The following is a 24,091-nucleotide window of genomic DNA, read 5'->3' as shown; positions in this document are numbered from 1 at the left end:
AGGACTCAGGATTGGCGAGATCCTGGAGTTCTTCTCTAGAGTCATCTCCCCCACAGCCAAGAAGGCAATCTGTATATAACTGTGTGGTTGCATAGGAGGGACTCCACAGGGGCATGGAAAGAAGACTTTTATTCTTTTCTCTTACTGGCCTTTCAAACTGGCTCCGTTAGTGCCTCAAGAGGAAAATCTTGGATGGATTCTGCCCTTAGCAAGCACCTCTCCAATCACTGTTAGTCAGATTTGTGTAATTAAAACATCCAACCCAATCATCAAACTCTGAATTTCATTGAAGGGTAAAGTGGCTCCTTCCCCTGGCTGGTGCCTGCTTCAGCTGAAGGACCTGCCGTGTGGACAGGGCTTCCCAACGGTGCCCTTCTCCTCTTCCGCCTCCAGTCAGGCATCATAGGTCTGACTCCTCATGGGTTGGAGGAGAACAGGAAGAGAGACTGAAGACAAGTCAGGTGTAATCTGGCCTTGGGGGTTGGAGGCACAGTGAGTGACTCTTTTCCTCATAGGGCACCATTGATGACTCGTCATAGAGTGTGCCCTGGAAATGCCTAATTCCAAGTCCAACTAATGATCACTATGTCCCCTCCAGCGGGTTACTTCCAGCCCAGTTCCCAGCACCTGGGCTCCCAGAGGTCTGGTCCATTCATCACTGATGGGATCCCTGGTGGACTCCAGGGCAAGTTCCCTTCTAGCTGGCTCTGGCTGGCTCCCTTCTGTGTAGCCCACATTTGATTTATGGGAAACACATACTTTTCCCCTCAGTCAGAGAAAGTTATGGGTGCTTCCAGTACAGGCTCCTCAATCTTTACCCTGCTTCCTCTGGCACACAGCAACATCCTTTCATATATTTAGAGCCACTAGGCTCCAAAACTAAACTCCAGAGGACAAAGCTCATGTCCTCAAAGGAATCTATTACCATACACCACTCACCTTTTCTGGCACCTTCAGAGTCCAAGAGGGCTCCGTACTATGTTTGAGGAGAGAGGGAACCATCATCGCACTGGGTAGGAGATGCAAGGTGGAGTCACTGTGGGGCCTCCCTTATCGTAACACATTGTTGCATAGAGATCACCTTACTGCTGGGAAGGCTGTTACTCTACAGAGGAACCCTGAGGTCAGTGACCCAAAATCTAAATGTCCTCTTTTACAAAGTCCTTTCCTCTTGACCTCTTCAAATACCTATCGAATTAGTTGAAGACTAAACCTCATATAACTGGTTTCTAGCTCCTTCCTTTGACAAGTCCTCCATAGATTTTCTGGCACACAGCTTTGGAATCTGGCCATATTGGCAAATACTGAGGACTCAGCTGAACTTGAGGGAGATATTTATGCTAATATCTTGCCACATTCGCCCCAGGCCTTTCACATCATCTTCAGTCCAAAATTTCAGGTTAATGCAGGACTCTTACACTGGACCCTCCCTTTGACAACTGAAACTCAACTTGTCACAAACCTCACTGAATGCTGTTGCCACTGAGTCTATGCTTCCCCTGACAATGTTGCCTGCAGCCCCCAACTTTCCTGTTTCTGAAAAGAAGCAAGATCATCGTTCAATCAGCCACATGCACACATCCTACACTTCCTTCGCAGTAGACTTCAAGCTCTGAATTCTTCCTCAAGTCTTCTCCTAGAAATCCTAGTCTAATTCCCCACTATGGTTCATGGTGATCATATATTTCAACAACAGGGATAATGCACACATCAAATGATGGAACTTCCAGAGACCTCAGAACTCAATCAGAACCACTTTTGGAGAAAACTGAGATATAAAGATTGTAAATATAATTGAGTGGGGAATATTTCATATGTCAAACAAAGAGATAGTGTTGATACGATTTATTTGATTTGCTCATTTCTCCTCTGGGTATGTCTTACCTTCCAAAGTAGAATATAAGATCAGGAGAAAAGACATCAACTCACTTAAGTTGATCTTCAATAGACCCTAACACAGGCCTAGACACACACAGGTTAATTGAATAAATAATGCTTCTGGAGGTCTCTGAGGGAAAATATCTTTTAAATGGTTCTTAAATGAAGAGTGTAAGGACTGTGCATGCATACTCTGCTCTCTAGAGATGATTCTGCACTGATGTGTCACTCACCAGAAACGACCTTTAAACAGGAGAATTGCATTATGGCAAATAGCAGTTGGGTCAGCTGTGCTGTTTCACATATATTATGAATGTGTTTTCTCACCACAGTTATTTCCTTCCACGTTGTCTTGACTCCATTCACAACATTTGTAATGACCTTAGAATGAGCAGGTATTTGGGACCTTATTTCTCCCGACTTACTCTCTATTCCCTGTCTCCCTAAAATCCACTGATACAGTAAATACTCTCGGTCATGTTCACAAACCAAATAAAGGACAACTGGAGAAATCCCAACAACTTGAATTTGGCTTATCTGCAATCACTATAAATGATATAAAGTCATCCCTCTAACTTTGAAGATTCTCGATTATTTAAGCAAGACAGAACCTTTCATCTGCTCGCTGCCAATGTCACAGTTTGTGAGGGTAATCTTGTCCCAGAGATTTCAGCTGTCAGGAGAGATTTTTCTGGTGGAAGAAAACACTAGAGAGAATTTTTTAAAAGTAAAGATCAAGGAATGCTCTGAACGAGAAAAAGAAGTGGGTGTCATACGATTGATCAATCCGGATTCTATCAGGAGAGATGGCCCGCTGTAATTTGGGACCTGGAGGAATGTCGAGTGAAGGGGTTTCCTACAAGCTGTGGATACGGGGTTTGGAAACAACCAGGGGGAGTACTGGTGACGGTGAGGAGATCACATCCTAACCCTAAGGGGTGAGTGAAAACTGGAGCCCAGAAGGAGAGTTGGGTGGAGAGGCCACCAGGGCAGGAGCTGTGACTTTGGGCTACGGGTTGCAGCTAGTCAGTGATGACCCTACAGGGAGAGAGGCAGGAGAACAAACACCCTGAACTTGTTTGCCCCCAAGAGACCCCCTGCCTGGACTTCCCATTGGCAGAAGCCAAGCAGAAGGCAGAAAGCAAGAGATCCACTGGTGGAGTCCACAGAGATCCCCTCCTAGGGAAAGAGCTAGAGTGAAGAAGGGTGAAGAGTGGGTCTGCAGAGGCAAATGGAAAGTATTTTGCACAGAAGAGAGTTTTAAGTCATAGTCAGGGACAGCTGAAGTTAGGAGGGTGCCTGACAAAGAAAAGAGAGAAAAACAATAAGAGGACCTGTCAACCTCCAGAGCCCCAGGAACCACAGGACAATCTTGCCAGAGAAGCCTGATGCTTCACTAACAAAGTATTCACAGACGTGGACTGAAATAACACACATGACCAGTGGTGCTAACACGTAACGTATGCAGGATTTCTTATCTGAACTTTCCTAAATTGAGTCTTTGAATTCTAGTGATCGGTTATTGCCTGATTTTGCCAATTTTGTAACTTCTTAAATTCGTTGGCACTGTGATGGGGGACAAGTGGGATCAGGGAGTGGTAGGGAATGAGCTGTGAAGATGTTTAATTCTGGTTAGCTACTGCTGCATAACAAACCATCCCACAACTTAGTGGTTTAAAACAGCAAGAATCATTTATTTTTCTCATGAATCTGCAATTTGGGCAGGACTCAGTGGGAACGGCTCATCTTTGCTCTTTGCATCTTCCTCAGAGGTGGCTCAGTTGGCAGCTGGACAATCCACTTTTGTGTTGCCTCACTTGTGAGGCTGGCAGATGAAAGATCAGCCAGGGAAATGGGCCTGTGACTTGAAATCCTTGTATGTGGGCCTTCCCATGGGCAACTGGGGCTCCCTCACAACATGGTGGCCAATTTCCAAAGGCAAGCACCCCAAGAGAGCAACGAGTCAATTCCCTCTTGAACCTGAGCAGTCACATGGTGTTGCTCCAACTATCCACTATTTATCAAAGCAGTCACAAAGTCCGTCCAATTTCAGGGTAAGGGGCACAGATCCCATAACTCAATGGAAGGAGTAACAAGGTCAGATAGTAGAAGAATAAGTAGGATAGAAGATACTGGCATGGCCATCTTTGGAAAACATAATCCACCACATTACAAATCATAGCAGATTAAGAAAAAAATCAAATTTACATTACTTCCAAAACATATGCCATATTTTTGAAAGTGTCTTCATAATCGCATTTAAAACATCTTGGAATACACTACTCTCAGCTTCTTGCCTTATATTTTTTATTTTCTCATCATATTTCAGCTGTATTGATTTAATTTTTTCTTCTTTTTCTTTCAGTGTATCAGCATATTCCTTTTCTAGAAGTTTAATTTCATTCTCTAGTGGATCAGTGTAGATTTTCTTCAACTCCTCTGCCCATCGTTTCCAGATGTCCTCTGTGTCCTTGTATATGGCGTCTGCAAAGTACGCCCCTCTGTTCTTCTGCACCATGTTCTCTATCAGCTCCACCAGCTCCTGCACTTGAGCTTCCTTCTCAGCTTCGTCTGCTCTGTTGTTGAAGGCGCAGCAGCGGCCCCCACACTCCTGGATGATGTTTCCTAGCTTCAAATCCGCCTCTGCTATAGCGTCACTTAGGCTCTGATCCTCCAAGTGATCTTTGTGAGTGAACAAGATGATCATGTGCTTCATGGCAGCCTTCCCAAAGACAGCCTTGATCAATGCGATGGTATTCTGCTCTTCCTCTGTGATGCGGCCCAGCTTCAGAACCACGATGATGGCGTGAGGCCCAGGGCAGGAGGAGAGAACACACTGGCTGATTTCCATAGAGGTGTTTTCCAGCTTCTCCTTGGTGTCAAAGAGCCCTGGGGTGTCAACAACAAGAAGGTTCCTCCCTTTCCATTCCCGGGATGCTTTTTGACAGGTCTGGCTAACAGCGTAAGCAGAAATTCTAGAAACAAATGCTTTTCTCCCAAGGATGGTGTTTGCTGTCGCACTCTTCCCGCTTCCAGTTCTCCCTACCAGAACAATCCTCAGAGTGTTGTCCTGAGCAGCAGCCATGTTCAGAAGATCTGAGACATAGGGACCCACAACCTTGAGGTTAGAAAGGCTGAGAAGAAGAGAAAAGAGGTTCAATTTTGGTAAATAGGAACCATTCCCAACTCTCTTTTCTTTCTTCTCCTCCCTGAAAATTAGTAATAGTCTATTACCCATATTGATCCCAGTAGAGACAGAAAGATGAAACAGTTCAATTACTATGGAAGACACAATAGAGAAAGGAGTTAAAGAGTTTCCCCACAGAGGAGTACCAGGTCCAGACAGCTTCACAGGGGAACTCATTTAGACCTTTAAAGATCTGATCATCTTGATGCTACATAAACTATTCCTGATCATATCAAAAAGAACTAAAACTTTCAATTCTTTCCATGAAGCAAGTGTGATACTGACCCCAAAGGCTAAGAAAGATTTCACCAATAAATAAAGCTACAGACATGTTTCATTTGTGAATATTGACACAAAAATCCTAAACATATTATTAGACACTTATAAGTAATACACCATGATTAAATGTGATTTATTTCAGAAATATTAGGGTGGTTCAATGTGAGAAAATTGATTGTTACAACACATCCCATTAACAGATTAAGAAGAAAATTACCTAGATGCAGAAAAAACATTTGACCAAATTCAATACAGCTTCGTGTTTAAAGCATTTCATAAAATTGGAATTAAAAGATATTTCTTTTTGTGTGTGTGTGAGGAAGATCGGCCCCTGCTAACATCTGTTGCCAATCTTCCACATTTTTGTTTGAGGAAGATTGTCACTGACCTAACATCTGTGCCAATATTCTTCTATTTTATGTGGGATGTCACTACAGTGTGGCTTGGCTTGACGAGCCGTGCTAGGTCTGCACCCAGGATCCGAACCTGCAAATCCTGGGCCACTGAAGTGGAGCATGTGAACTTAACCACTATGCCACCGGTCCAGCCTAACAGATAATTCTTTAATGTGATTTTATATAAACATAAATTTTGCAAATTTTGCCATACCATTTTTTTTTCCTGCAGCTAAAAAAGTTGATTATAAAGTTCATTTGGATGAAGAAAGAAGAAAATTTGCTTGGACAATATGAAAAAGAAGAACAATGAAGGAAGGCTAGCTCCACCAGAGAGTAAAACATCACAGTTTCTATAATTAAAGCAGTATGATGTTGGTGCATGAGAAGAGAGACAGAACAGGGAAACAAAAACAGAAAGTTCACAAATAGACCGAATTGATCATACTATATTCACTCATATTCAATTCGATTATATTATGCTACATTTATATTCAATAAGGCAACATCTCACACCAATGGGAAAAAAGATGGACTAATAAGCAACACCGGGATAACTACATAACCGGACAGAAAAAATGAAACTGCATTCGTTTCCTCATGCCATTCAAATTCCAAGCAGATCAGAACTGAAAGGTAAGACACAAATCCCTATAAATAATAGAAGAAACACAGATGAATTCTTTGTAACCTGAGGGCAGGGGAAATATTGCTAGGATTTGAAACAGAGAAAGGAAAAAGACTCATAAATTTGACTACATAAAAATCTAAAAGACAATGTGAGGGAAAAATCACCACAGACAAATTAAAACACAAATGTCAAACTAGGGGAAAAAAATTCCAACTTAAATCCAAGAGGGTTAATTCCCCTATTAGACAAAGAAATCGAAAAGGAGAGAAACAAAAGACCAACAACTTGATAGAAAATGGAGCAAGAGATATGAATAAACAGTCCAAAGAAGAAAAGAAACGTAAATGTCCCTTGAATATATAAAAAGATATTCACTCAAAATAGAGGAAAATAAGTCAAAACAGAAAAAGTAAAATAACTAAATTAAATAAATTAGAATTACCCTGAGACACTACTTCTCACCTACAGCTTTGTCAGAAATCCAGAAGTCGGCTGGCACAATCTGTTGGTAAAGGTACAGGGGAAGCGGGTGCTCTCCCACACGGCCAGAGGGAGTGGAAAGGCAGCCCCGACTACAGAGGAGAAGTTAGCAGCATCTTGCAAAAGTCCATCTGCATTTACCCTTTGACTAGAAATCCCAATTTTAGGATTTATTCCAAAGCTACACTGACAAAAATACAGACAAATATTATGCACAAGGCTATTCACTGCACCACTATTTGTAATAGCAAAAGACCAAAACCCTATCAAAGGCCCATCATTAGGGCACTGGGTGAATAGACCTAGGTATTCACACAGTGAAGTACTCTGCAACTGTGAAAAGGAATGAGCACTATCTCTATAAACCAGTATAGAGAGGTCTCCAGGATGTATCATCAAGCAAAAAAAGCAAAGTGAAGAAAGTGATGTACAGTTTACTACCGCTTCTCTAACAGGGAGGAATATGAACTACACATATAAAATATAATATATGTATTTTCAAATATAGGAGAAAGCAACGCCAGGATAATCTGAAAACTTTGTTGTTAGTGCCATGGAGTCAATTCTGCCTCCTGGCAAACCTGTGGACAGCAGAGCAGAACTCTGCCCGGTCTTTCTGTGCCACCCTCACCATCCAGCACTACATCAGACAATGCTCCACGGCGATTCTCAGGGTTTTCATGGCTAGTTTTTTCAGAATTAGGTGGCCCGGTGCTTCCTCTCAGTCTGTCTTAGTCTGGAAGCTCTGCTGAAACCTGTCCGCCACTCGTGACTCTGCTGCTATTTGACATGCCAGTGGCACAGCTTTCAGCATCACAGCAACATGCAGCTGCCACAGTGTGACACCAACAGACAGTGGTGTGGCTCCCTGACCAAGAAATGAACCCGCCGAATCTTAACCACTAGAGCGCCGGGGCTGGCTAATCTGAAAACTAAACAAAGTGTTACTTACACGGAGTGGGAGGAACAGGGGGAGGAACCGGGATAAAAGATGAAAACTAGACTTTTTGGATATATTCAGATTTGCTAGATTTGATCTTGAATCCACGTGAATAGTTTACATAATTATACAACAAAAATTACATTTAAAAAATACCAGTGAAAAGCAAAAGCAAATGAAACGAATGAACCTAACTGTGTGTGTGTAGTAGATGAGACACAGAAAGAATTGGTCCAAGAGACTTGAAAATGCAGTAATCTCATTGTCCATCCCTAGTGGGAAATACCTTAAGGCCAAAAAAACCCTGCATAAATTGCATAATTTGCAATTTATAATCATTGCAATATATAATAATTTGCAAAAATCATAAATTGTTTTAAGGAATCCGATCCTTAGTTGTCTGTGTGTGTGTGTATCTAGTTTTCAAGTCCATTGTAAAGGCATAAAAATAACAATGAGCCCAGTAGCAACAAGTACCCTTAGTGCCCAGATTGTGGTCTTCAAATGCCATTTCCCACCAACAAAAAATTAAGGCTCTTAGAAGGAAGAACTGATTCCGGGTCTGGGCCAGGAAATGTACAAGCTGACCCTAGACCACCTTGTCATACTAGAAAGCCAGGACGCTACCAAAAATTCTGGGATCTTACCAAAGAGACTCAAGAGCCAACTTGAAGAGGCTCCCACTGGACAAAGATGAGACCATTTGAGCGTCAATAAGAATAATAATTCCAAAGGATTGAAATATATCAAATGTGTTGAAATCCATGAGTTGCTAACAGTTCCACCTTCAGAAAAGAAGTCACTTGCTCTCCTTGGAGTCTGCCAGGAGAGCATCTAATCATTCTGAACATTGACAAAAAGGGAAAGAATCAAGCACTTCTCTTGTCTTTCTTATAACAACTGTACCTCATGGAAATGAAAGGATTGCCAAGGGGAAGTTTCTTTTTATAGGATTATTCTATCTAATAAACGAAGAAAGAAAGATGGAATATCCTAATTTGTGACCCTTAATGAAACAAATTTACTCCAGGCAGTCATCACTGTCTGCTAACATCACAGAAGGAGAGACAACAGGACATCACGCGTCTTCTGATGGAAGTTCACAGCTGCACCTCTGAAGCGGTCCCACCAAAACACCAGTCAAACCTGAATCTGATTAAGCCTCTCCCTAAATATAAATTCACACAAAACACTAGAACTAGAAGAGCGTGGTAAATCACATCTTGAGGATGCAATCGACAAAAAGTACACTGTCCAAGTCTGTTAGACAAAAAACTTCCCCTTTCTTAAAAAAAGATATTTTAGAGAAAGAAACAAGGAAGGTGAAAACCTAATATTAAGCTAAACTTAAGAAATATTGAACAGTTGCAAGTTATGGACCTTATTTAGATCTGACATCAAACAATTTTAAAAATTATGAGACAATCAGAGAAGTCTGAATATACTCAGTAATATTTTTTAAAATTCTAGTTGCTTTCTGAAGTCTGATTATGGTAATATTTTTGACACGGCCCTTATCTTTCAGACAGACATATTCAAATATTTACTGATGGAGTGACGTCATGTCAGATATTTACTTGAAAATGATCTGAGGAGGATAGAGAGTGCTGAGTAATAGAGGAAACAAAACTGCATCAATTGATAATGGTTGAATCTTGGTATAGGCACAGGAAAGTTCCTTATATTATTCTCCTTATCTTCGAATAAGTTAAAACTTTTCCGTAATGAAAAACTTAACCTGTGTATAGTATAACTACTCCTGAACACACACCGTATACTAAGCACCATGAAAAATATGTTTCGCACATTATCTCATTTACTCCCAAAATATGATCTGCAACGAAACTAATTTTATTACTCTAATTTTTTAAGTGAGGAAGTAGATGTGGCTCAAAAATACTGAGAAACTTGCCCAAGGTCACGGTGCTAAAGGTTGTGGGCAGAGGGGCATCCAGCTCAAAGTCTGTCCGACCACGCCGCGCTCGCTCTTAACCACTGCACACTACGGCCTCTTCTGAGTTCCTCCTCAGGAGCACGGCTCTAAATTTCAGTCTGCATCAGGACAGAGAGAGATCAGGGCAGAGCAGGGAAGACAGTCCACTCTTTCCAGAAGCGAGAACTGGCAGCAAGGCTGTAATTAGGCAGGAACGAGGAGGGCGTCACACACGTTGTCTCCTTAGCGTAGCTGACCCTCTCCCCTCCTCACCTCGTCTCTTACACTGCTGGGGACACAGCTTCTCTCTGTTAACTGCTGGAAAGGATTCAGCAAACCGAATTCCAAATTTCCTCTGCCGTTAGTGACCTGTGTAACCCCTGGAGAGTCACCACACTCTGGGATTCTGCTTCTTTTTCAGTAAAAAGAGGGATTTAGACTAGGTGGTCTCTAAATTGCTCTAAGACCTGCCCTGGGGACACTAACTTCCTAGTCAGGGAAGAGGGTGGGTTATCAGGTAGCACTCATGTCCATCACAGAAGCAACTGGATGGAAGGTGCCCTACTCAGCACAAGTTTGTCCCGTTACATAGGAGATGGACAGACGCCGTCTCCTCACTCCCCACGCTACCCTCCACCACCACATCTCTCCCACCACTCTCAGACCAGAATCCACCCCCCAGGCAGTGCCCTGGATCCTACTGCCCCTCACAGCTCTATGCTCAGGGGGTCTCCTCTCAGCCAGGCTCACCTTCTTTTGAATGAGTTGAGTTCTCAAGTCCTCTCCAAAGAAGCTCTTTGAAATGGTGCTTTTGCTTTAACTTTGGGGAAAAAGCCTTTGCACCCTCTGAAACCTCTGAGTGAGGAAACTCAGATTGGGTGGAGCCAGTGAAGGAACTCTCTGCCTTTAAAGAGACAGAAATATTGCCTCATGATTTGGTGGGTGCTTCAGTGTTCGCAAGTTGAAAGCTTTTTCTCCATGTGCCTGCTAGCGCACCAGAATTTCCAAAGCTACATTCACTGTTTTGGGTTATAGTGGTGGAGCCAAAGGGACCTTATTAAATGACCCACATCTGGCCCAGGAAGCCAGGCACAAGGTCTGCTCATCTCCCCTGGGTGGGGTGGGAGACTGCAGGGTGATTCGGGGAAGAAAGAACTCAGATATGTGGCTTGGTGTTTCCAAGTTTAGAGCCTGGGGATGCTTCCCAGTGACCCTATAATGTGGGTTTTTACTATAGTCTTTCAGGAAGGTCTCATGTTACTCTTTCAGAAGTTAACAGCACTCAGAAACTAAGCCAAAGGGTCTAAACCATTGGGAACCAAGAGAAAAAGAGGAAGACGAGGCCTGGAAAACATCTTCCAATGAGCACATGGGTTTAACCTACTAACTACAACTAGGCCTGGGAAGACAGAGATCGGGGCATTTCACCTTCCAACTGCGTACACTGCTCCTTGAGCACCTGTTAGAGGTTGCATTGTCTCCCCCAAAGATGGGGTCAAGTCCTAACCCCTGGTACCTGAGACTGTGACTTCATAGGGTCTTTGCAAGTAATCCATTTAAGATGAGGTCACTAAGGGGGGGGGGGGGGGCCCTAATCCAATGACTGTATCAATATGAAAGGAGGGAAATTTGGACACAGACGCACAGAGGGGAATAACAGGTGACAACAGAGGCAGAGATTGGAGTGACACATCTACAGGCCAAAGAAGGCCCAGGGTGGCCAGCAGCCTCCAGAAGCTTGGAGGAGGCAAAGGAGAATCCTCCCAGAGGCATCAGAGACAGCGTGGCCCTGAGAGCAGCTCGGTGTTGGACTTCTACCTTCCGACTGTGAGACGACCGATCTCTGCTGATGTAAGCCACCCAGTTCGTGCCCATTTGTGACAACAGCCCATGGAAACTAACTTAGGTTTTGGTACAGGAAGTGGGGTGCTGCATTAAAAAATACCTAAAATGTGGAAGTGGTTTTGAAATTCGGTAATGGACAGAAACTGGAAGAATTTTGAGGTGCCGGATAGAAAAGTCCTAGATTGCCTTGAAGAGACTATTGGAGGACAAGCGAACATTAAAGGTACTTCTGGTCAGATCTCAGATCCAAGAGAGGAACACGCTATCAGACACTGGAGGAAAGGTGATACTTGCTATAAAGTGGCCGAGAAGTCGGTTGAATTATGCTCTACCACTGGGTGGAAAGCCTAACTCGTAGGCAAAGACCTTGAATATTTAGCTGAGGAGGTGTCCAAGCAAAGTGTGGATGGTGCAGCCCGGGTTCTCTTGGTGATTTACGGGAAAATGCACGAGGACAGAGAGTGGAGTGACGCACCGACAAGCCGAGGAATGCGAAGGATTGCCAGCAACCACCAGAAGCTGTGAAGACGCAAGGAAGGGTCCTCCCCTGGAGCCTTCAGAGAGAGCAAGGCTCTGTGACACTCTGATTTGGGACTCCCGGAACTAACAGACAATACCTTTCTGTTGTGTTAAGCCACACGGTGTGCAGGGATCTGTCACGGCAGCCCTGGGAGTCTAATGCACCACCTTATCCTTCCTACACCTCGTCTCCTGCCTGCGGTTCGTTCCATCCTCTTAACGACTCAAAGATTTCCCCTTCTGCACTGCGCAGTCTGAGCGGTGCAACCTTACGAGCACATCTTCTCCCTCAGTCCCACCCACACGGCAGGCCCAGATGACCATGGAATCTCAGGGAGGAGAGACGCTGGCTTCCTCAGAGAATTTAGCTTTAAAATTCTCAGGGGAGTTTAGTTTTTGTCAACAATTTATTCAACACCAAAATCAAAACAAAAAACCATTTCTTTTAAAGAGGGACAGAGGGACTCAAGTCCTGAGAGTGCAGTTGAGGCCTCCTGACTCATGAGGGGCACAGGCAGACTCCCGGATGGGCTGAGCTGAGGGGTTATCAGACCACGTCCGCCTCCCAGCATGGCCCAGTCCCACCAGCAAGAGCCAAGCTCACGCTCTTACAGGATACCAAACTCACACAAAAGAACGGTTTTATCTAAAAGAAAAGGGGGAGGGGGGCATTATCCCCTCACAATAAGACAAAACAAGCTGTGAAGCGTCTAAATATCCAGGAGCCTTCCTCCTAGGCTACGCTGGCTGCACAGGATTACTACCCTGTCTAAGTAGGTCAATCACACCCTCTGTTCCCCCAATGGCAACTGTTTTGTTCCATGAGCTTCAGTACTGGAGTCGCATATCAGCCCAACAGCACTGGGTGTCTCCCTCTAACAAGGATGTGTGCTCAGTGGGAAAGCGTGTGGGTCTGATTCTGCCACTAGCAAGACCTACGGCTTTGGGCGAAAAACCCATGAGCCCTCTGAGCCGCAGCATCTCTACAGATGCGAAGACGGGGCAGGGTTGGATTGTCTCAGACTGATGCCTGCTGTGGAACTGTGTCAGACAATAATATTCAGGCTTCTCCCATGAGAACAAATCCCCAGACTCTCCCAGTGGCACGATCACGAGCCCAGCTCTGCTCACTCACGCTACTTCTCAGAGGTCGGGTGGTTATAGTTACAAACCTCCAGCAGTGGCACAAAGAGCAGTTGTCCTCAAAGGGAGACCACAAGGGGTGCACCAGGCCTGGGGCTCTTGGCTTAAGAGGTCTAGTGTGAAGGAGCAATATGAGCACAGGCCCTTCTCCCAGGGCGTTTGAGTCCCTAGGGTCATCAGGGAAACGTATAGTTACAGACAGTGACAGAGTCAGCGTCATTTACCCTTTGGCACCAACAGCCAAGAAAGCAAGAAGCAAAGAATCAGGCATTTTCCCCACAGCTTCCTGCTGCTCTCAACACACCCACGGCTCCCTTCCTCACTCGGCTACCAGACTTTTTAGTCCCATCCCTCCAAAGCCCACAAGGTTTGCCTGCATATCCCTGAACTCTTAGCCATTCCATGACCCTAGTGGAAGAAGAAGAGGCTGCCTAGGAGGACAGGAATCGGGGAAAAGATTCAGAGGCCGCCATGACCACCCAACAGCGCTCAGTAACTTCCCTTCTTTCTGGGATTTGCAATTTGGTCTGCACAATTTCCGCTATGATCTTCATTTCTTCCTTTTGGTTTCAATCTGACGTCTTTTGTTGCTTCACTCCAATCCTTGCATTAAGAGAGTGTTCTTAAGTGTTTTAGTGCTAATGATAAATTCTACAAATAAAATTTAACAGGGGATAAAGGGAACAATTGTAATGTATATCTCAGCATATCACAACACATTTTTGCTTCTCATAATCCCCTATATTTTCAAGAAATGAGCAACAGGATGATTTTTTGTACATTCACTCGTGCACAGAAAAACAGGCCTCCTGCCTCAGCCACAGCCACTTCCTGCCTCTCCTCCCCTGACTCTATCTTACTCTGCACAGAGAGTTGTGGTCAAAGCACAGGCTGGAAAGGCTGGGTCGCAGGGCCATGTCCCCTTGTTTGTACCTGCTGCAGCGTTCAGAAGGAATGAGGGTAGAAAGACTGGGCCAAGGAGAAATCTCACCATGGAGGTCACTCCGAACTGTGCTCAGGCTCCTTTTCGGACCCTCCTCAGGCTGCTGCTGCCTGAGGATGAAGTGGCAGAGTTTTCCTGTGAGTCTCCAAACGCACACCAGGGCCTCGTTAAGAGCAGGCACAACAGTTGGCCCACACTCCAACTCCCTCCTATGATGGAGGTTCCACATTGGAGAAGACAAGAGACTACTGTCTTCTGCTCTGTGCCCACGGCTGTGGCTCAGAGATTTTGTTTAGGATGAAAACAAGTCCATAATAACAGAGAACTCTTAAGCTCTCCCCAAAGGAAATTATTAGAAACAGTATGGGAAGGTCAAGTCAAGGGTACTCTTGAAAACAATGAAGATTTTCATGGTAAGCAATTTAGAGGAGTCTGAGAGCCACAGGAGAAACCACAGGGCAGCAAGTTTGCCAGAGAGAACCAGGAAGAGAGACAGGTAAGAACAGTCCCTCCAGGGTCAGAGAAAACCTGAAAGACTGACCACGAAAACTACCCCTGCAGAGGAAGCAAAATTTAATCAGATCAGATGGGGGAGCAATTTATGTCCAAGGTCATTGTCAAAAACAAGAGAGCAATCAGGGGGTAATTAGCAAGCCTAACAGCCAGGTGTAAAACCAACAGAGACACACAGGTTAACAGAGAGAGCAGGAAGGAGACAGTCAGAGAGAGCACTGCTTAAACTGCTCTCACTCCAGGTGACTGTGTGCAGGCTCCAGGCTGCACCCTCTGAGGACAACACCAGAGGCTTCACACTGCAGGGGAAACAGACCTCACTGGAAGAGTCCAGCCAAGTCACCAGGCAAATACACAAACAGCAGCAAATCGAGCCCTAGAAAAGCAGAAGATGAATCAGTACCCAGAATTGCTACACTGTATTCCTTAAAATGCCCAGCTTTTAATGAAAACTATCGGACAAAGAAACAGGAAAGTGTAGTCTATACACTAGAAAAAACACAAGCAACAGAAGCTGCCTGTGAGACGGCCCAGATATTGGATTTAAAGATGGCGCTTCAAAGCAGCAATTATACACGTTTAAAGAACTGAAGGAAAGCGCACTTAAATAAAAGAAATTACAATGACACTATCTCATCAAATAGAGAATATCAAGAAAGACATAGAGGGCCAGCCCTGGTGGCCTAGTGATTAAGTTTGGTGCTCTCCGCTTCGGCAGCCCAGGTTTGGTTCCCGGGCACAGACCTGCACCACTCGTCCGTCAGCAGCCACGCTGTGACAGCAGCTCACGTACAAAACAGAGGAAGACTGGCAACAGATGTTAGCTCAGGGTAAATCTGCCTCAGCAAAAAGAGGAAAATTGTCAACAGATGTTAGCTCAGAGTGAACCTTCCTCAGCCAAAAAAAAAGAAAAAGAAAGAGATACAAATGTTTTTTTAAATGAACAAAATAGAAATGATGGAGGTGAAAAGTATAATTGAAAATGAAAAATTAGAGGGGCTCTAATGGCAGATTTGAACCAGCAGAAGAAAGAATCAATGAATCTGAAGATATAACAATTATAAACATATATGAACTTAACAACTGAGCCCTGAAACACATGAAGCAAAAAATAACAGAAGGGAATAGACAATTCAACAATAATAGTTGTAGACTTCAATACCCCACTTTGAATAAAGCGTAGAGCAACTAATCAGAAGGTCAACAAAGATGTAGAAGATGTGACCACAACACTATAAATCCACTAGGTCTAACACCAGAATGCTCCACCCAACAACGGCACAATATACATTCTTTTCAAGTGCACAAGGAACATTCTCCTAAAGAGACTGTTTTTGTGAGGCCATGAAATAAGCCTCAATAAATTTAAGAGGCTTGAAATTATACATAGTATGCTCACCAGCCAAAAGGGAGTGCAATTAGAAATGAATAATAGAAAACAAGTTGGGAAATTCACTAATATGTGGATATTGAACAACACAATCCTAAATAACCAGTGAGTCAAAGAAGAAATAAAAAGGGGCAATTGTAAATGCATTGAGATGAATGTAAATTAAGAAACAACATAGCAAAACTCATGGGATGTAGCTAAAGCAATGCTTAGAGGAAAGTTTACTGCCGGAAGTACCAATATTAAACAAAGAAGAAAGATCTCAAGCCAATAATCTAATATTGCACATTAAGGCGGTGAGAAACTAAGAGCAAACTATACCTAAGGAAATCAGAAGAAGGATATAATAAAGATTAGAGTAGAACTTAGTGAACTAGAGAGTAGAAAAACAATATAGAAAACCAACAAAACCCAAACCAGCTTCTTCGCAAAGATCAACAAATTAACAAATCTTTAGCTAGTTTGACCAAAAAAATAGGGAGGAGAATTAAATTACTAAAATCAAGAATGAAAGAGGGGACCTTATTACTGAGCTTACAGAATTAAAACAATTATAAAGAAGTATTATGAAAATTTTTATGCCTCCAAAATCAGATAACTTAGAGGAAATGGACAAATTCTTAAACTACCAAACCAACTCAAGGAGAAATAGAAAGTCTGAATAGACCTATAACACAGAAAGGGATTCAAGCATGAATAAAAAAATTACCTACAAAGAAAAACACAGACCCAGATAGCTTCAATGATGAATTCTATCGAAAATTTAAGAAGAATTAATACCAATTCTTCACAAACTCTCCCAAAAAATACAAGAGGAATAATACTTCCCAACCCATTCTATGATGCCAGTATTATCCTGATACGAAACCAGAAAAAGATATCACAATAAAAGAAAACTATAGACCAATATCTCTTATGAATATAGATGCAAAATCCTCAACACAATAATGGCAAAGGGAATCCAGCAATATATAAAAAGGAATATACACCATGACCAAGTGAAATTTATCCCAGGAATGCAATATTGGCTTAACATCCAAAAATCAATTAACGTAATAAGCTATATCAACAAAGTAAAGGAGAAAAAAAAAAGTGATCATCTCAATAGATCCAGAAAAAGCACCTGACAGAACTGAATATCCTTTTATAATAAAAACCCTCAATAAACTAGGAAGAGAAAGAAACTTCTACAATACGGTAAAAGGCATCTATGAAAATCCCACAACTAGTACCATACCTAATGATGAAAGACTCAAAGCTTTCCTGCTAAGATCAGGAATAAAACAAGGATATCTGCTCTTGTCACTTCATTTCAACTTTGTACAAGAGGTTCTAACTAGGGCAAGTAGGCAAGAAAAGACACTGTTGAAAAACAAGATGGAGCGGGATGCAAGGATGGTTCAATATCCACAAATCAATCAATGTGATACACCACATTAACAAAATGAAGGATAAAAATCATATGATCATCTTAATAGATACAGAAAAAGCATCTGACAAAATACAACATCCTTTCATGATAAAAACTCTCAACAAACTGGGTACAGAGGGAACACACCTCAACATAATAAAGTCCCTATATGACAAGCCCACAGATAACATCATTCTCAGCAAGGAAATCTGAAAGCTTTTCCTCTAAGATCAAGAAAAATACAAGGATGCCCACTCTTTCCACTTTCATTCAACATAGTACTAGAAGTCCCAGCCAGAGTAATTAGGCAAGAAAAAGAAACCAAAAGGCATCCAAATCAGAAAGGAAGACATAAAATTGTCTCTATTTGCAGATGACATGATTTTATATATAGAAAATCCTAAAGACTCCACCAAAAAACTGTGAGAACTAATAAGCAAGTTCAGTAAAGCTGCAGGATACAAAATCAATATACAAAAATCAGTTGTGTCTCTATACACTAGTAATGATTTATCAGGAAGAGAAATTAAGAAAACAATCTCATTACAATAGTATCGCAAAGGATAAACTACCTAGGAATAAATTTAACCAAGGAGGTAAAAGACCTGTACATTCAAAATTATATGACACTGATGAAAGAAACTGAAGAAGACACAAATAAATGGAAAGATATTCTGTACTCACAGATTGGAAGAAATAATATTGTGAAAATGTCCATACTACACAAAGTGATCTACAGGTTCAATGTAACCCCTATCAAAATTCCAATGGCATTTTTCACAGAAGTAGAAAAATAAAACCCAAATTTGTATGTAAACGCAAAAGGTCTGGAATAGCCAAAGCACTCTTAAAAAAGTAAAAAGTTGGAGGCATCACACTTCCTAATTTGAAACTATATTACAAAACTATACTAATCAAAACAGCATGGCATTGGCATAAAAACAGAGACATAGATCAACAGAACAGAACAGGGACGCCAGAAATAAACTTATGTATATATGGGCAATAAATTTATGACAAATGAGCCAAGTATATATAAAACTTGATAGCCACGTTCAAAATAACGAAATTGCACTTCTTTCTCACACCATACAGAAAAATCAACTCAATATGGATTAAGATTAAACATATGACCAGAAACCATCAAATTCGTAGAAAAAAACATAGGTGGAAAGCTCCTTGAGTAGGGTCTTGGCAATATTTTTTTCCATTTGACACCAAAAGCAAAGGCAACAAAAGTCAAAATAAGGGTAACAATAATAGTAAACAAGTGGGACTAAGTCATCACCTCGGGGACCCTCCCGCCCCGAGCTTCTTGAGCTCTGAGGGCTGAGAGGCAGACTTCCTCCTGTGCTGGGAGGAAACAGCCTGCTGGCCTCACAACCAAGGGAAAGCAGTAGGTCAGAGGCTCCCGGGAGCCAGCGTCAGAGCCCTTCACCAACTCTGCAGGAAAGGTGAGCCCAAGGGCAAGGGAGCCGGCCGGGGAGGAGGACCTGTGCGGAATGCGGTGTCTGTATGTCACCCGATGAGTGAGCTACGAGGTTGAGGGGTGGCGGGGAGCAGAGCCTAGAAAGAATCACTTCACACCTCCAGGTTTTAAAGGATGTGCTGAGATTCAAATTGAGTAAGTTCCCAAGAAATGGGACGCAGCTTCTCCAGCTCTGGAGGGCACACAGTCTTATCAAATCCTCTCTCCTTCCCTCCTCCCCTAATAAATAAGGAAGGTGTTTGCTAGAACCACTACAGGGAACACAGCACACTCTAGAAGGCAGAAACACTCCCCAGATGCATGTTCAGCAAGGCAAAAAATATTTTTGAGGACATACATACAAATCTAAACTCGAGCAAGTTACAAAGTGAAAATTCGGTATAAACCTGAACTGAATCCTCGTGAAACGCTCCACTTTCCTCAGCTCTGTCCACAACCAGCTCTTGCAGGAGACATCTAAGGTTACGAGCGTGGTCTTCAGTCCCTCACCCTACGTGTGCCCTTCAACACCTGCCCCCAATCTCAGCTGCCCAGGGCTCTGCAGGCTCACCTCCTCTCACCCGTGTAATGAAGGAGGCGCTGGGATAACTCATCAGAAACTCAGACCGTGGACCGAACGCTTTAGAGTCACAGGAGGGGGAACTTATTTCTCAAAAGGACAGATATGAGAATCAAAATCTCTAAGAAATCTTCATTTTAAAGAATCCCCTAGAGAATTCCAAAGACAGCAGGTTCAAGAAGCACTGGACTAGGTAAACAGACTCCGACCCTCGGAGCTTTCAGATGACAGGATTCTACACGGCTGACGTTCCTCAGCAACAATTCGTCTTGTGCACCCCAGGTTTCAGCTCTTAGGAACTTTGGGAGAACTGTTCAAATCCCACTCCAAACTCCGCGGGAGGTTCCAAACGCCTCCCAAGGGCTCAGTGAATTCCCTGCAGCACACTTTCTCATTTCCATCTTTGACGAGGACTGCTCACTTTGGCTAAAGTCTTGATCTTTGTTCTAATCTTGTGGCTGTTTCCTCATTTCTGCTCTGCTGTCAATTATGGCAGCTTGTTGATTTCTACACACAAAATAATTAATCACAGGAGGCCCGTGGGCTGAACTTAAGGCTTGGGGAGGTGGCAGGGCACTTACTGCAGGAACATGAGCACTTTGGACTGAGGACCAGGCAAACCTGTCCTCTTGGTCCTTTGGCCAGAGACAAGGTATTCAGCAAACCTCTGCTTTGCTTTCCCTTGTGTGGTGCCAGTGGGAGAGAACACGGTCGACTGCAGTAACCAGGTGGACGACAGGGACAGGGAGAATTAGAAACGGATGTGAGCTCAGGCAGGACTCAGACAGAACGTGGGAGAGGATGAATGGTCACAGGAGGGAAAGCACAAGGTGGGCTGGAAAGGCCCTGAAGTCTGCTCCTGGTGGAGCAGCTGATCGAGTCAGGGAGTGGCTGGAGATGAGGCTGGAGACGCAGATGGAGGAGAGACTGTGCACTTGCGTCCGGGTACCTGTGGGATCCGGCAAACGTGCTCCCTGAACGTTTATTGTATTAAATGATGGTTGAACTGGGCATCATCAGTTTACTTCGAGAAGCCTCAGATTTGGGGCAGAACATCAGGAGATGGAGGGGAGCGCCCCAGTCTCTCCAGCACACAGATCAGAGTTAGACACATTGCGAGCCAAATTATCCAGCTTGCTGAGAGCAGAGTCAGAGGCTGTCCAGAGCAGCTTGCGAGGTATGTCTCTTTTCCAATTTCCACAAACAAAACGCCAATTTTCTTCTTGTTTGTTTCCCAGGCCAACCACCCTAGGGTGTTCCCTAAGTCACTGGGCAAATTTTGGGGTTCTCAGGGTTTTCCAAAGTCTCCTCTGGCTGCTGAACCTCCTGGGAAAATTTAATATGTAAGGCTCATGTACTGATACAGAATTACCTGGGAAATTAACATTCACAGCCGCCTCACTGACGCAGAGTGTCACGCTCTGCGCTCTGCTGCTGCACTTGGAGTCCCTGAAATGACAAAGCCAAGTTCTCAGCCTCACTCCAACCTCAGCCCAGGCTCTTCCCAGGTTCCTCCCTAAACTCAGATGTTCAGGGGCAGGAGGGAACCGTGGCTTCCTCACTGTGGGGTCACCAGCTCTTTCCACTTTGCCTGACACATTGTGGGGAGTTATACCTATCTGATGGATAAATGAATGAGAAACGAAAGATCAAACTGTGTTTGGGACTCTTGCAGGTAGCATGGGAGGACAGAGGATGGTAAGAGACGAAGAAAATGCCTATGGTAAGAACACATCTCCCAAGGCATTCCTGCCCCCAGGGGTGAGCTCTGGGGGATGAGGGGCAAGCCAACTCCAGACTGACCAGAGACAAGCCCCACCTGCACGTTAGCTGGACCTCTGCCCCTGCCCTGCTGGGAGACATTAAGTTCTGTGACTAGCCTGCGCCTCCAATCCCAAAGTGGGAAATGAGGACCATGGATCTACTCGGATCTCCGCAGAGGAGGATGGAGAAGGGATCCAATCATGGACTAGAGGGAACACGATTTGCCAGGCAGAAGGTGTTAGAGAACAGGATGGAAGGTTAAACTGCTGTCTTCTTAGGCAGCAGGTTTAAGAGAGAGGAGGGGGAGGAGGAGGAAAAGGAGGAGGGAGGGAAGAAGAGAGCTTGTCTCAGCTCACCCCCCACAACCCTGTGAGAAACAATCTAGTTCCATTTTTACAGAAGACGTTTAACTCTTACAGTAAGCACCTTCACAGGTGACACAGCTGGCAAATGGCGGGGCTGTAGCTCAAACCCAGGTGTCTGGGACTCTGGGCAGCCCTTCCACACGAGGCCTGCTGCCTTTCCTCCTGGGATGGCACCTGGGAGAGTATCGCAGAGGCCACTGAAGTCGTGAAATAAGCAACAGCTCTGCACGCTGTGGGTGACCAGAGGTCACGTCAGATGCAGTCCATGTGGCCTGGAACTGTAAAGGGGCGTGCTCTAGGGAAAAGCCCACGGGGTCTTGGAGCAACCCCAGGCGCATGTGGTGACGCCAAAGAGGAAAGACGTAGACAGGTAAAGATCCCCCGGGAGTCCAAAAGTCTCTAACCAGATCACCTCAGCGAAGGCTGGCCTTGAAAAGCAAAGGCTGAGGCACTATTGCTCCCCTTTGTTCAAAAGGCGTCCAGCAGGTCCAGGTCAGCAGGCTCAGTCGCTTCCAGGCGTGCGGCTCACGAATCATTGTCCGCGCAGGTTCCGAGGACGACCCGCAGGAGCCCAGGCTCAGGCTCATCCTGGCCGGGAGGACCGGGGCCGGCAAGAGCGCCACAGGCAACAGCATCCTGGGCCAGCGGCGCTTCCTCTCGAGGCTCAGCGCCGCGCAGGTGACCACCACCTGCGCCGTGGGCAGCTGCCGCTGGGCCGGCTGGCACCTGGACGTCATCGACACCCCGGACCTGTTCGGCGCCGAAGACCCCAGGACAGAGCCGGGCTGCGGCGAGAGGGGCCGCTGCTACCTGCTCTCGGCGCCCGGGCCGCACGCCCTGCTCCTCGTCAGCCAGCTGGGCCGCTTCACCGCCCAGGACCAGCAGGCCGCGCGCCGGCTCAAGGCCATGTTCGGCGAGGGCGCGGTGGCGCGCACGGTCCTGCTCTTCACGCGCAAGGAGGACCTGGCCGGGACCTCGCTGCAGGACTACGTGCGCTGCACCGACAACCGCGCGCTGCGGGAGCTGGTGGCCGAGTGCGGCGGCCGCGTCTGCGCCTTCGACAACCGCGCCAGCGGCGCGGAGCGGGAGGCCCAGATAGCGGAGCTCATGGCGCTGCTGGAGCGGCTGGTGCGCGCGCACGGGGGCGCGCCCTACACCAACGACGTGTATGGCCTGGCGCGCGCCCTGGGCCGCGCGCGCCCCGAGGAGCGGCTGCACAGGGTGGCGGAGAGCGTGGCGGCCCGCGTGCAGCGGCGGCGGGGCGGGCTGCTGGCGGCGCTGTGGGGGCGCGGGAGGGCACCCTGGAGCAGCCCGAGGCTGGTCGTGGCTGCGCTACTGGGGGCCCTGGGCCTGCTCTGCCTGCTGCTTGCCGGACGCTGGGCGGACGCCTTGGGGGAGGTCGACCCGGGCCAACAGACCTTATAGAGGACTTTGACCCATCCACTGATAAGCACATTCGTGCCTGGACCACTCCAGGGACCCCAGAGGGCAGGCACATCCCGCTAAGGCTGCGAGCTAGGACACACCGGGGAAGAGTTTTGGGAGTGCTGTCTATGTATATGTGGGATATATGCAAAAGGATTAAGGATGCCAGGAAAAGTACCTGAAACAAATTAATGGATAAAAACAATGTGTAGTGCGAGAATAACTGGACATCCACATGCAAAATGATGAATTTGGATCCCTGGCTCACACTATAGGCAAATATTAGCACAGTCACCGCTTGCTTAACAACAGGGCTATGTTCTAAGAAATGGGTCAGTAGGTGATTTCCTCATTGTGTGAACATCATAGAGGGCACTTACACAAACCTAGATGGTATAGCCTACTACACACCTAGGCTGTATGGTACTAATCTTATAGGACTACTGTCACATATGTAGTCCGTTGTTGACTGAAACGTCATTATGCAGCATGACTATATAGACAATGGATCAAAGAGCTAACTATAAGAGTTAAAAGTATAATACTCTTAAAAGAAAATGTAGATATAAATCTTCATGACCATGGATTAAACAATAGTTTCTAATATATGACACCGAAATCACAAACAACCAAAGAAAAATAGATAAACTGGATTTCACCGGAATTGAAAACTTCTGCCCATCAAAGAACACCATCAAAAAAAGTGAAAAGACAACCCACAGAAAGGGAGAAATTATTTGCAAATCATACATCTGTTAAAGATCTAGTATCCAGAATATATAAAGAACACTTATAACTCCACAATAAAAATAGAAATAACCCAATTTTAAAGTAGGCCAAAGATTTGAATAGATGTATCTCCAAAGAAGATATACAAATTGCCAATAAACACATGAAAAGATACTCAACACCTTTAGTCATTAGGGAAATGCAAATCACAACCAAAAAAAGCATCACTTCATAGTCACAGGATGGTTATCATTTTAAAAAGAAACAAAGGAA

At 44.9% G+C, this 24,091-nt stretch overlaps 3 protein-coding genes across 11 annotated transcripts in view; 1 reads left to right on the top strand and 2 right to left on the bottom strand.

The window, feature by feature from the left end:
- LOC111773288 (GTPase IMAP family member 4-like) overlaps nt 1–22,804 on the bottom strand; it is a 44,858-nt gene extending 22,054 nt beyond the window's left edge. Inside the window, exons 1-2 of one of the 3 annotated variants that reach the window (XM_070265198.1) lie at nt 21,726–22,804; nt 19,527–20,984 (exon numbers count right to left, since the gene is read on the bottom strand). The gene's annotated coding sequence lies outside the window, so the exon portion shown is untranslated. Of the gene's footprint in view, nt 1–9,702; nt 9,842–19,526; nt 20,985–21,716 lie in introns of those variants that run through there. The other 2 variants (XM_070265199.1, XM_070265197.1) reach the window with 2 other exon arrangements.
- Nucleotides 3,549–12,378, bottom strand: LOC100146699 (GTPase IMAP family member 7). 7 transcript variants are annotated; one of them, XM_005609486.4, is made up of 3 exons: nt 10,474–10,834; nt 9,703–9,842; nt 3,549–5,012 (listed from the first exon to the last, which is right to left on the bottom strand). In XM_005609486.4, exon 3 carries the CDS (start codon nt 4,961–4,963, stop codon nt 4,088–4,090), a length of 876 nt encoding a protein of 291 aa, XP_005609543.1. In that variant the 5' UTR covers nt 4,964–5,012; nt 9,703–9,842; nt 10,474–10,834; the 3' UTR covers nt 3,549–4,087. The 7 variants fall into 7 exon arrangements, with proteins under 7 accessions (XP_005609543.1, XP_070121304.1, XP_070121303.1 ...); XM_070265203.1 differs by lacking the exon at nt 9,703–9,842 and adding an exon at nt 9,997–10,092 and having other exon boundaries at nt 10,474–10,592; XM_070265202.1 differs by lacking the exon at nt 9,703–9,842 and adding an exon at nt 9,997–10,135 and having other exon boundaries at nt 10,474–10,588.
- Nucleotides 18,836–23,199, top strand: LOC111773285 (GTPase IMAP family member 1-like). The gene is made up of 3 exons (XM_023639947.2): nt 18,836–18,941; nt 21,211–21,258; nt 22,212–23,199. Exons 2-3 carry the CDS (start codon nt 21,216–21,218, stop codon nt 23,087–23,089), a joined length of 921 nt encoding a protein of 306 aa, XP_023495715.1. The 5' UTR covers nt 18,836–18,941; nt 21,211–21,215; the 3' UTR covers nt 23,090–23,199.
- The last annotated feature ends 892 nt before the right edge of the window (nt 23,200–24,091 follow it).

This window comes from Equus caballus, chromosome 4 (assembly GCF_041296265.1).
Source record: "Equus caballus isolate H_3958 breed thoroughbred chromosome 4, TB-T2T, whole genome shotgun sequence".
In the NCBI taxonomy this organism is placed as follows: domain Eukaryota; kingdom Metazoa; phylum Chordata; class Mammalia; order Perissodactyla; family Equidae; genus Equus; species Equus caballus.
The sequence above is the reverse complement of the archived record's forward strand: the minus strand, read 5'-3'. Positions and strand labels throughout refer to the sequence as shown.

What these genes read in the sequence shown, in the direction of transcription:
- LOC100146699 (XM_023639949.2), bottom strand. Translation starts at nt 4,963, where the DNA reads ATGGCTGCTGCTCAGGACAACACTCTGAGGATTGTTCTGGTAGGGAGA.
- LOC111773285 (XM_023639947.2), top strand. Translation starts at nt 21,216, where the DNA reads ATGGGAGGACAGAGGATGGTAAGAGACGAAGAAAATGCCTATG. An exon ending in AGACGAAGAAAATGCCTATG is followed by an intron (nt 21,259 to 22,211) that starts GTAAGAACACAT and finishes TTGTCCGCGCAG; the next exon opens with GTTCCGAGGACGACCCGCAG.